At 35.6% G+C, this 18,620-nt stretch overlaps 1 protein-coding gene across 1 annotated transcript in view; it reads right to left on the reverse strand.

The window, feature by feature from the left end:
- Nucleotides 1-18,620, reverse strand: part of SPATA5 (spermatogenesis associated 5) — a 346,722-nt gene that overhangs the window by 253,823 nt on the left and 74,279 nt on the right. The window contains exon 11 of the mRNA XM_040250546.1: nucleotides 7,544-7,753. Within this exon, the coding sequence (XP_040106480.1) occupies nucleotides 7,544-7,753 (210 nt within the window). The remainder of the gene's footprint in view (nucleotides 1-7,543; nucleotides 7,754-18,620) is intronic.

Raw genomic sequence — 18,620 nt, forward strand, 5'->3', positions numbered from 1 at the left:
GAGATTGAAAACTGGCATTAGGTACTAGGCAAGAAATGCCTGGGTGAGTAAAAAAATCTAAAAAAGTGAGAGCGGCTGACAAGGAAGGAAATAGAATCCAAACTGTTTTCTCAAAAATTATAACACAAACCTTCTCCACAATTCATTCATTCAAGAAAAGAAAAGGACACATTTCTTTAGAACTTAACAATGCGGGCACCATGCTAACTACAATTCAGCTAGCTATAGTGTGCCTGTGCACACTCCCTGGCGCCAGAAAATTCCCTTATGTTATTATTGATCACTCTCATCGCTGTCAATCTTCTTTCCTGACTAATGTACAGAATCTTAAACGTGAGGTCTCAACTTCCATTTTTTCATCTCTAGAAATGACCATTCTCTTGAGCTACAGATAGCAGTAGAAGTAGTAGTGTTAGTTGCTCAGTCATGTCTGACTCTTGGCAACCCCACGGACTGCAGCCCGTCAGGTTTCTCCGCCCATGGAGTTTTCCGGGCAAGGATATTGAAGTGGACTGTCATTCCCTTCTCCAGAGGCTCTTCCCTCCATTGATTGAACCAGGGTCTCCTGCATTCCAGGCTGATTCTTTACCATTTCAACTACAGGGAAGCCCCTTCAGCTACAAATTTGTGTTCAACACCCTTTTAGACATCTCTGTCATCCTATTCTAAAGGCATTTCAAACTCCACAAGTCTAAATCCCAAATGGGTACCTGCTTTCCCACCTCGAACCTAGAGTTAGTGTAATTTTAATGACCTGCCAGTCATTAAAAGCAAAATTTTAATCACCTTTAACTTCTTTCTCATTTCTCAATACAATTAATCATCAAGATTCTAAAAGCTAATCATTTTGCTACTTCATTTGTTTATTCTCACTAAATTATGAGTTTTGGTAGGTAGCAAGAAGCCCTTCTAACCACTTCATTAACCATGTACAGTGCCTGACACACAGAAGGTGCTTAATATATATTTGAGTTGTTGCTACAAAGGAAAATATTTACAAATAGCTTAAGTGTTTATAGACATGAATTAAATTTCATTCAAAGGAGATTTAAAAGAAGGAAAAAATAACCAATCTCTCTCAGCTGAAATCCACAAGTAAAAAATTAAACTAACACAATAATAAAGTTTTCTATTAAATATTCTATTTATCTTTCCTGGAAATGTAAAAGCATTCTTTTCTTTTATATTTCTCTAAGTTTTCCTGGATTCCAAATACTAAAGGTTTTATTATTTCTTGTTTATATACTGTCATTTTTTTTCTTTTAGCCAAATGTTATAGAATACTTCCATGTCAAGACATGAATTTGATACAAACTCAACTAAAAAAAATAATGTATTAACGTATGGTTTTAATATATGATGTCTCAGCTTTAACATGGCAGCACATATAGTGCACAAAGGCAAAACCAATACAATATTGTAATTAGCCTCCAATTAAAATAAATAAATTTAAATTTTAAAAAAATTAAGTAAATTCAATCTAACTCCTACATATCTTTGTGCTTCTGACCATGGATCAGTAACTATTCTATCTGTCCTAAGAAAAATAGAGAACCATTAGTTATTCCCGAATAACATTAAACATTACTAAGTATATGTCCTTAACTCTGACGTCAGTAACTGTCAAAGAGTATGGAGCACATAAGACAACCCTATTTGGAGACATAACGGAGATTTTAAATTAAAAAAAAAAAAAACTCTAACAGAAGTTAAAAAGAAACAAATGGTTTCAGATTCTAGATGAGCCCAAATAGCAATAAAAATCTGTAGAAAGAGAATAAAGACTTAGGGTCCACAAAAGGCATGGAATTGGACATAGTTACTGGTGAGACTCTAAATTAGAATCTGCACCCAAGGTGAAAGAAAAAATATAACTAAAACACTAAAAGCAAGTATTCTTTATAATGTTGAGGTCTGGGTCTGCGGCCAGAACCAACATACCTTTATTGGCTTCAACAGAGAACTGAAACAGCCAAGCTCATAGCAGCCCCAAACCCAGTTTTCTTCAGCCAACCTCCTCTAAGGGCTTTTCTCAGTAACTTTCCGCTAACTTGGGGAACATGAACAGAAGAGTGATGAACAGGTCTCCTCCAAAGCCCTCACCCAAGGAATTGACAATCTCCCCATGATTCTTGTCCTTCCATGCATTCCACCCATCATGTACAGCACAATACCGAAATCTGAGCTGGCCTTTTAAACTTCAGTTATACTCAGTCAGGTCATAATATGGCTCGATCTGTGATACTGGCCTTAATACTTAAATAAATTCACAGATTTTTCTTTTTCTTTGGTAAAGTTTAAGGTTTACAGAGGTCTTCTCTGATGGCTCAGTGGTAAAGAATCTGCCTGCAATGCAGGAGACATGGGTTCAATGCCTGGGTCAGGAAGATCCCCTCGAGGAGAAAATGGCACTCCAGTATTCTTGCCTGGAAAATCCTTTGGACAGAGGATTCTGTCGGGCTACAGTCCATGGGGCAGCAAAGAATCAGACACAACTGAGCACTCATGCAAGGTTTACAGAAGAACTGAGCATACAGTACCTTGACTTTCCATATATTCACTCCTACCCCAATACACACTCAGTTTCTCCTATTCTTATCATATATTATTAATATGGTATATATTTGTTACAACCAATAAAACAGTAATGATATATTACTATTAATTGAAGTCCACAATTTATTCCGAGTTCCTCAATTTCAATGTCCTTTTCTGTTCCAGGATCTCACCCAGGAAACCACAACAGTATATTTCGCTCTTCTGTCTTCTTGGGCTCCTTCTGGCTGTGACAGTTTCTCAGACTTTCCTTATTTTTGATGACCCTGACAGTTTCAGGGGCTTCCCTCATAGCTCAGCTGGCAAAGAATCTGCCTGCAATGCAGGAGACCGGGGTTCAATCCCTGGGTCAGGAAGATCTCCTGGAGAAGGAATTGGCAAATGGAAACCCACCCCAGTATTCTTGCCTGGAGAATTCCATGGACAGAGGAGCCTGACAGGCTACAGCCCATGGGGTTGAAAGAGTCAGACGCAACTCAGTTTCAGGAGCAGTGGTCAGGTATTTTACAGAATTAATGTCCTTCAATTTGGGTTTGCCTGCTGTTTTTCTCATAGGTAAACGTGGGTTGTCAGTGTTTGGGAGGATGACCTTGGGAATAAAGTACCATTCTCATCACATCATACATACCAGGGTACATACTAACAACATGACTAACCCTAATGATGTAAACCCTGATCACCTGGCTGAGGCAGGTTTCTCCACTACCAAGTAACTCTTCGCTTCCCTCCTTTCCACATTGAATCCTCGGTAAGGAAGTCATAACTATATGCAGGATTAAGCAGTTAGGCCCTCTAAAACTTTCATTTATGTTTTTAATATAATTCTCTCCAAAGGCCTATATAGGTGAAAAAACTAAGTCTTAGAGAACTTGTTAAGGCTATAGACCTAAAAAGTGCTAGTATTAGAAACTGAACCAAAGCTATCTGAATCCCAGCTTCATGCTCTTTTCATTGTAACACACTCAATTTCAAGGGCACAAATTATATACTAATGAGTAAATTTCAAGCTCTACATTATTCAACCTGTAGCCTTTGCTCCTGAACTTCCATTTAATTAGTCAGATTCCTGTTTCTTTAGCAGTGCTTACCCTTTCTTATTAATTCAACCAACTTCCACTCCAAAGCTATGCTATTTTATTCAGTTTTCTTTGCCCTTGAGAAGCAAAATTATTTTTTAAACTAGGTCCCAGAAATGTCTTTCCATGTCTCTGAACCTGCCCTAGAAACTGCCTGAACTACCTTCTCTAGTAACTTGGTGTAATTAATGAAAAAAAGTACTGGACACTAGTTTTATTTAAAAAAAAAAAAAAAAAAGGAAGATTGTATTATACAGTGGTTCAGAGCTTAGACTCTGGAGTCAGAAAGTCCTGAGATCAAATTTCGGTTCTATCACCATTCCTTTGCCTTGGAAAAGTCACTTCACCTTCTTAAACATCACTATTCTTATTTGTCATCCTAGAAACTAATCTTAAAGCATTCTGTATATAAAACAGGTATCTATGCAGTTTTCCATGTAGTATCTGTAATATGAAAGCTCTATGATTTATAGACTAGCCTACATGATTTTTTTAAAAAAGCTTAAAGATGGACATGGAATTTATACAGTTCAGATTAACTTGTACCTTTGGTAACAGAATAATAGTAGGGCATCTAGTTAAATGGACAATCGTAGTTATTCTGAATTGTACGCTGATTTCAATAAAACACAGGGTTGTGTTTTTTTTTGTTTTTCTGAAAATGGGATATATTTTGGACAATTCCTCTATGAGAGATGCATCAGAAAAAATTTCCTCCAAAAGTCAAGAATACACTAGGTTCATTATATTCTTGTACTTGCCAATACTGTTCATAAAGGACTTGCCGAAAATCCCTGTCAGAGGCCTAACCCCCCTTCTTCCAGAATCAGTAACAGTTCTTCATAAAGTGAAGTAGCCCAGCTATTCAAGGGTAATTAATCTATTGTAGCACTCCAGACAAAAAGCAAGAGAGAAGCAGAGAGGAAACTTCAACTGGAAAATATTTTGACGCAATTGACCCAGATGACAAACTAAACTCAAGCATATGTCAAGTGCTACAGTCTGTACAAAAACACATACAGATGCCAAAGGATATTAAAAGCCCACACAAGCCAAGGTGTAGACTTAACTCTGAGTAGAATATAAATCTTGTAATCACTGTTTAGAAAAGATGCACAGGGGGAGTTAAAGGGTTCTTTCATAAACTAACAGAAAGAAACATTTAAAGTTTTAAAACTCTATATCTTGGAAATTAAAGGTAATCACCATTGCAAAAAGTGTTAGGGAATTTATTCTTTCCAATATATCCAAAACACTTAGGTCTCCCAATACTGGTATCTATTTTTTTCTGGTCACTTTCAAAATGTGTAAGATTTGTCATTGCAGTAAGTTCAAATTTAATTATAATATTTAAATCTCATAGAAAACAAATATCTATGTTGAAAACGAGACAACTTTTTCAAAGGAAAATAAAACTTGCAAGAATACAACATGAATCCCTAACTTCTTTAACTTGATTTCCTCATACATAAACTATATGATACAGCTATTTTATGCATGCTAAGTCGCTTCAGTTGTGTTCAACTCTGTGTGACCCTGTGGACTGTAGCCCGTCAGGCTCCTCTGTCCATGGGGATTCTCCAGGCAAGAACACTGAAGTGGGTTGCCCTGTCCTCCTCCAGGGGATCTTCCCGACCCAGGGATTGAATCCACATGTCTTATGTCTCCTGCATTGGCGGGTAGGTTCCTTACCACTAGTGCCACCTGGGAAGCCCACAGCTACTTTAACTCTTATAAATTAATCAGACCAAGATGAAAGAACCAATGAAAATGCATAGAAAAGCAAATTATTTTTGTGTTCTTAATTTTTTCTTTTGTAATTTTTAAAGATAGGAAAATCTGAAAGAACAGTAAATGAACATCCATTGTTCATTAACTATATCCTCCACCCAGATTCAAAAATTAATACCTTCAAAGTACACGAAATTGTATAATGAATAAAAGTCCATGTTAAATAAAAATTAGTAAGTAGGATATGTAACCCTCTCTAAGAAAATACAAACTCAACTTATGAAGAAAATTTCTTAACATCATGTATCTTTTGTGTATGTGACCTAAAAGAATTAAATACTTAATGAAAGGCATTTATAAGTTAACACATGGTTATTTTACATGAACAGTGTCCAACATAAACCTTACAAAACATCTTTTTACTATTTTCTTACCATGAAAAAAGACCAAAGTGAAACTATAAAGTTATGAAAGCTTTCATAGTCAAAAACTGTAATAAATATATTTCTAAGTAATCCTAGGGTAGGCCAGAAAGCAGTCCTGGTAGCAACTGTTATCTTCAATCACAAAAGAGTGAGATACTAATTTGTAAGGAAATATATATGCTTTTTCTTCCTTGATATTCAAGTGTAAATAACTGTGAGCTAAGTCCTCATTAAATAAGTTTCAGGTATCCAGTACACAGGAAAAATTAAAAAATTATGACTATACAGTTGTGGAAGGTAAGCATAGAGAAATGAAGATGACAGGGGAAAAAAAAAAAAGGAGGAAATGCCAGTAAAATGGCCATGTTCACAAGTTAAGAGAACAAGGACCAAAGAGAAATCAAGATGTCTCTGGAAATTTCAAAATCACTCATTACTCCAACATTTAAAACTGCAACCCTTAAAACTATGGCTGTGAGTCAGCATAACTAATCATAGTGAAAATGGTCCCCTCTCCAAATCCATATCCAATATCTTCGACAAGATAAAAAAAAAAAAGGCAAACACTAGTGACTGTGATGATACTGATTCTTAAAAAGAAAACAGCCTGAATATATCTAAATAACATTCCACAAAAAGTACAGCTGATCCTTGAAAAATGAGGGGGTGAGGGCTCTGATCCTCCATGCAATCCAAGTATAACTTACTATAACTCCATATACACAGTTCCCCCATATCCGCCAATTCAATCCACCATAGATAATGTAATATCATAGTATTTACTCTAAAAAAAAAAAAAAAACCTGTGTATAATTGAAACCACACAGTTCAAACTTAGGGTGTTCAAGAATCAACAGTAAAGTATTAATAAAAGACTGACCTTCTGAAATGTTTATACTAAACTAACTGCAAAAACTGCCAATGATTTCAATGTTTTAAGACAGAAAACATTTTATTATGAAAAAAATTCCCTGACAACATCAAAATAAATTATCATGTGCATTTTTTCTAAATGACTTTGATGGTTAACATATTTAAATATGTATTTCTGTGATAAAGTCTACAGAGATGAATTTAAGGCTTTATATACATACGTGTGTGTGTGTATGTGTGTGTGTGTGTGTATGTGTGTGTGTGTGTGTGTGTGTACATATCCTGGAGGAGGGCATGGCAACCCACTCCAGTGTTCTTGACTGGGAAATCCCATGGACAGAGAAGCATGGCAGGCTAGAGTCCATGGGGTTGCACGGTCAGACACAACTGAAGCAACTTAGCATGCAGTGAACAAACAATATGTATGTGTATGTTTCAGAATATAAACAATGTATATATACCTTCTGACTAGAAAAATATTTTTTTTATTTTTTCCATATAAAGTATCTGAGTTCTTTGAAAATATTATGTTTATAAATAATAAATTTATTAAATTCATAATTAAATTCATATTTAAGTCATGGTTCAGCAAAAGTGATTAGCACAATTTAAAAATATAGAAAAAAAGAGAAAATCGGTTTCTATTACATACAGGTGAGGGTAAAAAATACTGAAAATCAAGAAACTAAACCATGATTTGCTGATTATAGGCACTAATTTATTTATCTCTCATCTCCCTATATTATATTGCCATTAACTGTGAAAAAAAAAAATTCAACTACTCCTTAAGAGGGCGGTCCATGCTCTCCTAAGGGTAGGAATCAGGGGTGGGGGGGTGGGCTGCTGGAGACAGAGTAACAATTTAATAAACTTAAACCCTACCTTTATAGCCAGGAAATTCAGTCCACTCTCATTGGCCAAAGCCTTTGCAATCATTGTTTTAGAGCATCCAGGTGGCCCATACAAAAGAACTCCTTTGGGTGGCTGAATACCCATTTGGGTGAAAGACTCAGGATGTTTCAAGGGCCATTCCACAGCCTGTTTTAGTTTCAGCTTGACATTTTCCAGTCCTCCTATATCTGACCAGGATACCTGCGAAACAAACAAAAAATTTAAAACATATGTATTCAAGGAAGGAAACAGAACTATTTAAAAATCAATAATTTCCTTAAAAATTTTTCAACAAGAACCAGGAGTTTATAAAATGTGAGCTGCGTATTATAGAAATACTAAAGAAAACCAAAATGTTACTGCTTGCAAGTCTTACTTGTATAAGTAATTGTTTAAACAATTGAATATACTGTTAAGTCTATATTCTATTCTACATGCCTTTAAAAACTAGCTTTCATCTGTTTGAAAATAGTTTGAATCGGTGATTCATGGTCAAATCTACGTATCTAATTTCTTATATTTCTTTTCTTGAAAGCAAAATTACTTTCAAATACACTTCTGTAGGTCCTTATGGAACATATAATCTTTTCTGCCTTTGGTATATTAATAAGAATCCTCAAAATTTTGTTCTTCTCAAAATGTTCCCCAAACAAGAGAGCTCTTTATGTTTATTTACTTAATAAATGTGCATTACATACCATATAAAGTACACAGGAAATAGATGAGACATAAATCCAGATCCTAAAGAACTTAACAAATATCAGTAACACACACATAAATAACCATAGTACAATGCAAAGTATACTAAGCACAATGACAAAGAAACAGAAAAATCCTTTGGGAGTTCCTAGGAAGAAAAGATTATTCCCAGCTGGAAGGTAAATCTGAAAGCCAACTCTTGAAGCATGGATGAGATCCAGAAATATGAAAATAGGGAAATGGTTAGGTAGAAGCCAAAAAATTATGAAAGGCTCAGAAGGAAACATGAAGAACATGAGAGGAAAAAAAGACTAGAGAGGGAAGTCAAAAAAGAAAAGCAAATTCAAGCCATCTATGGAGAACCTTGAAGGCTAGATGCAGCTCAAGAATCTCTTTATTCATAAGAAGTCTTTGAAGGTTTTTAATCTAGAAAGCAATATGCTTTGATCTGTGCTTCAGAAAGACTTCTCTGACAAGATTCACTGGAGAGGAGGGTATCTTCAGAGAGAACAATTAAGGATCTATCACAAACATTCTTTAAAAAAAAAAAAAAAAAGTAAAGTGAAAATGAACGTGCTCAGGCCTGTACAATTCTTTGTGCATGGACTATACAGTCCATGGAGTTCTCCAGGCCAGAATACTGGAGTGGGTTGCCTTGGCCTTCTCCAGGGGATCTTCCCAACCCAGGGATCAAACCCAGGTCTCCCACACTGCAGAGCCACCAGGAAAGCCCAAGAATACTGCAGTGGGTAGCCTGTCCCTTCTCCAGGAAAACTTCCTGACCAGGAATTAAACCAGGGTCTCCTGTACTGCAGGCAGATTCTTTACCAGCTGAGTAACCAGGGAAGCACCTTGCCCTCACCAAAAAAAGGCAAGCCTGAACTATAGTAATCATATGGAAATGATGAAGATACACCAGAAAAATACTGCAGGTCTACAGCTGAGGATTATGAAGGCAGTGGAAGAAAGGAGGAGCATGTGAAGCTAAAGATTTCAAGATGGACTGCTAAGAATATAGATCACAGTAAAAATGATTGGTAGGAGAGAAAGTAAGAGTTTTGGGGGGATATGCAGGGAGGCCTGGTGTGCTGCAATTCATAGGGTCACAAAGAGTCAGACACGACTGAGCGACTGAACTGAACAGAGTTGCATATATTCACAACTGAATACACATCACAAATGGAGTCGAATATGTGTCACAAATGGAACTCTGGAAAGATAATAGGGTTGAAATGTTGGATTTCAGAGTTATCCACCTACAAACAACAGAAACCATGAGATCAACTAAAATTGCCAACCATGAGAAGAGAGATGCGGGTAAAAGGAAGGTCGATGGATGATACCTACATTTAAGAGGAAAGAGGAAAAGAAAGAGGAAGAAAAGTCAGAAACAAATAATCTATTGATAGAAACATAAAAAAGAGATAGGTTTTGTTTGTTACTATCAGGTAAAGATTATTTTTTCCAAATAAATTTGCTTTTTGCCGGGGGGGGGGGGGGGGCGGATTCTGTGGCTTCCCTGGTGGCTCAGAGGTTAAAGAATCTGCTTGCAATGTGGGAGACCTGGGTTTGATCCCTGGGTCGGGAAGATCCCCTGGAGAAGGAAATGGCAACCACTCCAGTATTCTTGCCTGGAGAATCCCATGGACAGAGGAGCCTGGTAGGCTTCAGTCCATGGGGTCACAAAGAGTCAGACACGACTGAGCAACTTCACTTTCTCTCTTTCTTTCTGTTGTTTTTGTTTTTTGTACATAGAACCAGGATAATTCTGTCTTATTGACCATAACACTGAGATAAGATTTAATTATTTTTTTTTCTAAATTGCTTTCTTGGTATTTAAGAAGTGAGATTACTAGATTAAAAGGCATGAACATTTTAGGTCTCTTCTTAATGTCATTAACAATTCAATAGACATGAGTTTAAGCAAACTCTGGGAGATAGTGAAGGACAGGGAAGCCTGGTGTGCTGTAGTCCATGGGGGTCTCTAAGAGTCGGACACAACTGCACGACTGAACAAGAAAAACAATCTTAACACCAGTTTGCTATTTCAACCAGTTCATCCATTTTAAAGGCATGAGGAATATGTGTATATTTCCCTGAAGCATCATCAGCCTTGGGTTTTACTTTGTCTTTGTTTTTCCTAACTGATTGCTGATTTCACCAATTAATAAAATTATAATTAAACCTAAGATTAGTGCACATGATCTTACTACCTTAAAAACATGTACCTATCATCAGTGGGATCCAAGTGACTGTTTATCACAGACGGCAACTATTATTTGTGTAGTCAAAGCCTGCTATAAGCAGGAATACAGCAGAGTTGTCATACCCTCATGGGTAGTTGTTGATGGTAGTCAACAACTATCAAAAAATTTACAGATCAGAAACTAGAGATAATTAAGAAGAAATGATCAGTAGATCTGGCAATGTGGTTATTGGATAGTTGCTTAATTAAATCAGTAGTTTTTATTTTTATCCCTTTCAGAAGTGGCATATATATGTACACACAGCACACACATACATGCATACACACATGCAAACATGCATATACAGAGGGAGGGTATGTATGTTATCTAATGGATAAAAGCTGTGTTTATAACTATCATTAACACATAAGTCAGAGGAGCAACTTTTATGACTTCAAATGATATGATGCTGCATGATACCCATTCAGTTGTTACTAGGCATTATTGTACCTATGCAATGAGAACAGCACATTCTGTTGGAGAACATGTTCCATGAGGAGCAGCTATTCCATGCCTTGAAGCATATTTGAGTTATACCTTGAATACTACAGAAGAATATTTGAAAAAATGAAAGTGTTATTCACTCAGTCATCTTGGACTCTTTGCAACCCCATGGACTATAGGCTGCCAAGTTCTTCTATCCATGGAATTTTCCAGTCAAGAATACTGGAGTGGGTAGCCATTCCCTTCTCCAGGGGATCTTTCTGACCCAGGGATGGAACCCAGGTCTCCTGTGTTGCAGGCAGATTCTTTACTGTCTGACCCACCAGGGAAGCCTTTAGGAGAATGCTTGCTCCTTAGAAGAATAGCTTTGACAAACCTAGACAGTGTATTAAAAAGCAGAGACATCACTTTGCCGACAAAAGTCCATATAATCAAAGCTATGGTTTTTCCAGTATTTGTGTATGGATGTGAAAGTTGGACCATAAAGAAGGCTGAGCACCAAATAATTGACACTTTAGAACTGTGGTGCTGGAGAAGGCTCTTGAGAATGAGAGTGAGGAGATCTTGGAGAGTGAAGAGATCAAACCACTCAATCCTAAAGGAAATCAACCTTGAACATTCATTGGAAGAACCTGTGCTGAAGCTGAACTTCCAATACTTTGGTCAAGTGATACAAAGAAACAACTCATTGGAAAAGACCCTGATGCTGGGAAAGACTGAGGGCAAGACAAGGAGGTGAGAGAGGATGAGATAACCACTAGTGACTCAATGGACATGAGTCTGAGCAAACTCAGGGAGACAGTGAAGGATAGGGAAGCCTGGTGTGCTGTAGTTCATGGGGTTGCTAAGAGTCAGACACAACTTAGCGACTGAATAACAAAAATTTACATAAGCACACATATACAGATAGAATTTTCTTAAAAGTTAGTATAGAACTACATCCTTCCTAATCAATAGCATTTAAAACAAAATTCAACGGTATGCTTATAAATGGTGAGGAAAATGGTTTTCTCAGATTTATATGAAACTATAACTAGCAATATAATCTGATAATCTTCAATATGATAAAGTTTAATACATTTGAGTATATTTTGGTTTTAATCAGCCTTTCAAAAAATCTTTAAAAAGAATCATTTAAAAGAACCCAATATCAGATATTAAACTCCTGAAGCACCTCCATGAAACACACATGGAAATCACCAAAATAAAAGATAAGGAAATCCACAGCATAAAAATAATCTCTTTAAAAAAAATAATAATAATCTCTTTAGTTACAGATCAGAGAATAGAAGCAAACAGTGTCAGCTGGACCAAAAGCTGGAGAAGGCTTGTTTCTCAAGAAAAACTAAGATGGTCTTACCAAAAAACTGAATGTTCACTGGAAATGCAACAGGCCAAAACAACGAAGCCACTGCATGGCCTAGTCGTCTATACCGAAGTGCTGGTCCATTACCCAGAAGTGAAACAAAGCCATCCCCTTCCTATCTCCTGATGTTTGGGGTCTCTTGCTTCACCAGTTGTCTCTCTCTATTCCTGCTTTAATTATATATTTTTTAAAAAATTACTTATTTAAATTGGAGCATAATTACTTTAGAATACTGTGATGGCCTCTGCCATACATCAACATGAATCTGTATTTTTTCCTCAGCCTACAAATATTTCCCGTTTCTCCCTATGCTTTAAAGCAACCTTACTTTGATATTATTTCTACTTAATGTCTGCTTTCCCCTTCTTTCTCACTGCTAAACTTCTTGAAAGATAGTTCATATTCCTCTACTTCTACTGCTCTTATGTTTTCCATTTTATATTTCAGTTAAGTATTTATCCTCCCAAGAAATGACAGGGAAGGAGAGTAAAAAGATAAAGATAAGTTTAAGATTCGCAGGAAAGCAGGAAGTTATATCAGAAACTCTAACCTTTCAGGAAAATAGAAGCAAAGTCATCTGCAAAACATCAATCGATCTATTAAATGTTGTTTAAATGCCTATTCATACTATGCTAGTTCCTAGGGACAAAATAATACTTGTCCATATTGAGTTTCTGACTTGATGTAATATTTCCTTAAAAAGGCATATTTCCATAGTTATGTAATTACTATAAAGCCTGGTATATGCTAAAATGTAGCACATGTACCTCTATGTAGTCACAGAGTTTAAACAGATGGTTAAGAAAAGCTTTTTAGAAGTGACATATGAAGTGGGATCTGATGAACAGAGAAATTAGCCAGCTGAAAATAACAGCGAATGCCATGGAAAAGAGAAAGTGTGAAAAGAAAAAAAAAAGCATCAAACATCAGGAGAAATAAAGGTAATTCAGTGTGGCTAGAATTGAGACCAGGAGAAGAGAAACAAAAGAAGTCAGCCAACATATGAAGCTATCAGACACTGAAGATTGATAAAACATCAAGAAGTTTATACTTTATCCTGAGAGCAATGGAGAGCAACTTAATAATGAAAATGATGTGATCAGATCTCCAGAAGAGCACTGTGGTTTTAAGGTGGAGTAGCGATCAAAACTGGGAAGATGGGGAGGAGAGGCTTCTACACTAATTCTTAGAAGAGATTGTGGTTATCTGCATTACTATAGAGGAAAAAAGATTAAAATTATATTAAACTTTATTTTATAAGGCTAATCAATGAGTCTTAATAATAATCAGATTTTGAGAGGAGATGTAATAAAGAAAATGAAGTCAAGCTTAACAGTCAGGATTCAGACTTGGGGAAATGTATAATTGAAAGTTACATTAAAAGAGAGAAAAATACATTTGGAAATTAAAGAATTAGTTTCCAATTGCACTGAGGAATTTACAGCAGAAATAAATTCAATAAATTTTAATGTCTTCTTTGTGCTCAACTTGTCTTAGAGAGTGTAAGGGCACAAAAGAAAGTGAGACAATGTCCTCAAATATTTTTAATCTAGAAAGAGGAATAAGGAAAGTATCCTAAAAGACATAGTCTTTGACTAAAGACATAAAACATTTGTCTACACACAAAATAATACAAAAACTACTGAGAAAAAAGGTTAACTTTCTTAAATATGTGAGATGAGGAGGACAGAAATTTGGAAAAGGTGGCATATATTAAAGACATGTCAATTCCCACCTCATATGTTTATGAGGATAGGTATTACAGCTCTTATAGCTAGTACAACCTATAAGAAATTATGAAGGACAATGTAAGAATTACCTGTTACCTCATCACCTAAAAAGAACCATTTTTAATATTTTGGGGTAGTACTTTCTAGTCTTTCAAATGCCTGTGCCTGTGCATAATATAAACACAACTTTACATTCTACTTTTTAAAAACTTCATACACTTCATTTTGTATGAAGTTACTAGCTTCCGTCATAGCTCAGTAAAGAATCCGCCTGCAATGCAGGAGACCCTGGTTCGATTCCTGGGTCAGGAAGATCCGCTGGAGAAGGGAAAGGCTACCCGCTCCAGTATTCTTGGGCTTTCCTCATGGCTCAGCTGGTAAAGAATCCACCTGCAATGTGGGAGACCTGGGTTTGATCTCTGGGTTGGGAAGATCCCCTGGAGAAGGGAAAGGCTACCCACTCCAGTATTCTGGCCTGGAGAATTCCATGGACTATATAGTCCATGGGGTCGCAAACAGTCAGCCAGGATTGAGTGACTTTCACTTTCACTAGTTACTGTATCACTTGGGCCAATTTACTTAATCTCTGTAAATTTCTTTCTCATCTATAATAAGGGGACAACAAAACCTAAAGTTTCAGGATTATTGTGAGAATCAAACAGTTTAGTATATATTTCATTAGCTGAACTTTGCCTAGCACGTGGTAACTAATAAACACTACATAAGTATTATTTTTATTTTAAATGTCTGAAAGATGATTACAATGAATAGTAACATTTTGAAGGACTAGTGATAGAAGATTAAGGACAATCAAGCCATAACATTTGTAGTTTCATGAACAATATTGAATTACCATAGCTTTTCTATTATTTTTCTTAAAATATATTAAGAAATGTATCACCACATTTCTTAAACTACAGGCAAACAGGTTTTGCATTTTTATTTAGCAAATGCATGCCAAATAAATGCCTTTATATAGCTAAGAAACCTATTAAAAATAAATGTAAATTGGTTTTAGAATACTATTGCATAGAAGAGTCTTAAAGCACAGAAAGTAATGGGAAAAGGTCTGTTGTGAGAGAAGAATAAACACCATGAAATCATAAAATCCTAGAACAAGAATTCAAAAACTAGCTGGTTAACTATCATTCCTTCAGTCAGTATTTCATCTTTCAAGTCTTTTCATCTTTCAAGTAATACTATTTTATGCTCTTTAAAATCATTTTTAATTCTATAACTATCTTTTAAATAAGTTACACTATATCATAACTACCAAAAAAATTATTCTTACAATCTAACCTAAATCATTCCTGATAATATTTGGGTCCTTTCTTTCTTATTTGTTCTGATGAAAATGGTGAACAGCTGCTCACATATGGCTTTATAACGTTTTAAATTAGTAATAAAGTTAGAAGTGAAGGAACAGCTGTCAAATAAGCACAGAACAGTGAAATAAATTTCCCAAAGGGAAATGCCCCTCACAAATAAGTAGTTTCTGAACAAGCATCCAACAATGACACGAATCCAAAAAAATCCAAAAAACAAAAACTCAATTCAAACTGCACAAACAAAAACTCAGTTCAAACTGCACACCTACAGAAGCCAGAAGATCTGATGATCAGGTTAAAACAAAACAAAACAAAAAAAACTTTTACAGACAATTTCCAAGAGGACAAGATAAAAATTAAGGAACAAGAAAAACGACTATGAAAGAGGAATTCAGTAGCTCCAGAGGAGCTGACAGTGTCCTTATATATCTGTGATTCAAGATTCTCTTATTTGCTATGTGCCAAGTATTAGATTGCCAGGAACAAAAATTCTTTCGAAAGTGTTAATTTTTATAGAATATACGGCAACAAACAGTACTTTTCACTTTGTTCTTGCACACTAACAAGTCCCAACATAAGGACAAGAAGCTAGGCACTAGCAAGTTTGTTGGCACCTGTTCCAAATTCTCTGCTGGGTCATACACCAGCTTCTTGACAATTTAAGTATTTAAGATACATTTAATAAGAAATCATAAATATACCAAATAACTAGGGATACTACATAATGCAGAAAGATAAGCTTAGAAAACCAACTTCCAAGATTCAAAAGAAAAAAAAAGGTTCCAGATGCTTCTTTAATGAAGACAAATCAAATTTAGGAAGCAGTGTTTAAAAAGTATTCTTACATCAAAGTAAAAATAAGTAAAAGCCATTAGCTTTATATGGTGAAAAGACAAAATACTTTTCCTCCTGCTTTAAAAAATAATTCTAAAATAAAATGAAAAGACAACTGACAACTGTCAGAATGGGAGAAAATATCTGCAAACAAAGCAGCTGATAAGGGATTAATCTCCAAAATATACCGACAATTCATGCAGTTCAGTATTAAAACAAAGACCCAATCCAAAAATGGGTGGAAGACCTAAATAGACATTTCACCAAAGAAGACAGATGGCCAACAAACACATGAAAAGAGGCTCAACATCACTAATTATTACAGAAATGCAAATCAAAACTACAATGAGATATCACTTCACACTGGTCAAAATGGCCATCATCAAAAAATCTACAAAGGATAAATGCTGGAGAGGATGGGAAAAAAAGAGAACCATCCTACACTGTTGGTGGGAATGTAAATTGGTACAACCACTATGGAAAACAGTAAAAAACTAAAAATATTCATAGAGTTACCATCTGACCCAGCAATCCCACTCACAGACATATATTTGGAGAAAACTGTAATTTGACAGGATGTATGCACCCTGATGTTCACTGCAGCATTATTACAGTGAACAGGACATGGAAGGAACCTAAATGACCGTTGAAAGAAGGATAGATAAAGATGTGGTACATATGTACAATGAAATATTACTCAGCCATAAAAAGGAGAGAAATAGTGCCATTTACAGAGATGTAGATGGACCTAGAGACTGACGTACAGAATGAAGTCAGAAAGAGAAAAACAAATACTGTATAATATCGTTCATACATGGAATCTAGAAAAATGGTACAGATGAACCTATTCACAAGCAAAAATAGAGTCACAGATGTAAAAAACAAATCTATGGTTTTCAAAGGCAGAAGTGGGGGTGGGACAAACTGGGAGACTGGGATTGACATATATACATTACTGTGTATGAGAACCTATTGTATATCACAGGGAACTCTACTCAGTGATCTGTGGTGACCTAAATGGGAAGAAAATCTAAAAAAGACTCGATATATGTATAACTGATTCGCTTTGCTGTAGAGCAAAAACTAATCAACGTTGTGGGGGCTTCCCTTGTGGCTCAGCTGGTAAAGAATCCGCCTGTAATGCAGGAGACCTGGCTTTGATCCCTGAGTTGGATAGATCCCCTGGAGAAGAGAAAGGCTACCCACTCCAGTATCCTGGCCTAGAGAATTCCATGGTCCATGGGGTCACAAAGAGTCAGAGAAGACTGAGTAAAGCAACTATATCCCAATAAAAAAAATTCAAATAAATAAACAAATAAATAAACGTTATTTTGAGGTTTCTTGAAAGACAAGTCTAAATTCCAGTTCCACTATAGTACCATAAACCGTACACAGCCTCTGTCTCCCAGCCCCACTGATGAAAAATACGAATTTCAGACAAAGTACAAAACCCAACTACATGAGGACTCTGAAAAGTAACAGGAGAGTGGAGCATAAGGCAAATAAAAATACGGAGAAAGGCCTTGTACAAGGTGGTGGAAGGGGCTGAACATGCAGTGTTTTTTTCCTTCTCTTTTCTCCCTTGACTCAGCTTTTCCCCTTTTCCTGCTTCCATTTTGCATCAGGTTGCTAGGTTGAAATACCTAACAGTTTCACAGGAAAGAACTGCTAAAAAATAGTAGATGAGAAAGAATATAAGGAACTGTACACCAGAACTTTGCTAATAATTACAAACTGCTACTAATCTAAGTGATTTTGTTGTTGAGTAAATCACATTTGAGAATCTCATTGAAACATACACGTTATGGGAGCCAGATGGTTTTCTAATTCTAATTAATAAAGGAAAACATTAAGGTGAAGAAAGGAACTATGCCAGTAAATAAAAAGATATTCCAAAAACCATGGCAATAATGATCAACTTCAAGGCAAATACTGTAACCAAATTTCAAACTATAGATTTCTTGATCAGTTAGGTTATATTAAAACTTGAGTTCAATTTCTAAAACATCATTTACATTACAATCACACTTTAATGAGTCTACTATGAGCTATGCTCAGAGAGCTGGCTATCCTGAAGTCAAACTTACAAGTATAATAATTATGTAAATAAGTCCCCCTTAGATCAAAAAACTTTATGCCTTACTTCAACTTAAAAATGGTTAACTATTTCCAAAATGAGCTTTTAAAAAACAACTTACTTTTGTCTGATAAACAATGAAAAGTCTCACCAAAAAATGGAAACTTAACGAGAAAAAAAAAAATCCAATTGCAGCAATATGCTTAAAAAAATAAATAAAACTCACATCATGAAAATGACTAAGTTTCACTTAGAAAATTCTTCATGTCTCATTAAAATATTTTATATTTTTCCTAATTCACCAAATTTCTTGAATAATTTAACTGCATTCAGCAAAAAATTCT

The sequence above is a fragment of the Oryx dammah genome, unplaced genomic scaffold, assembly GCF_014754425.2.
Source record: "Oryx dammah isolate SB20612 unplaced genomic scaffold, SCBI_Odam_1.1 HiC_scaffold_12, whole genome shotgun sequence".
Classification (NCBI taxonomy): Eukaryota; Metazoa; Chordata; class Mammalia; order Artiodactyla; family Bovidae; genus Oryx; species Oryx dammah.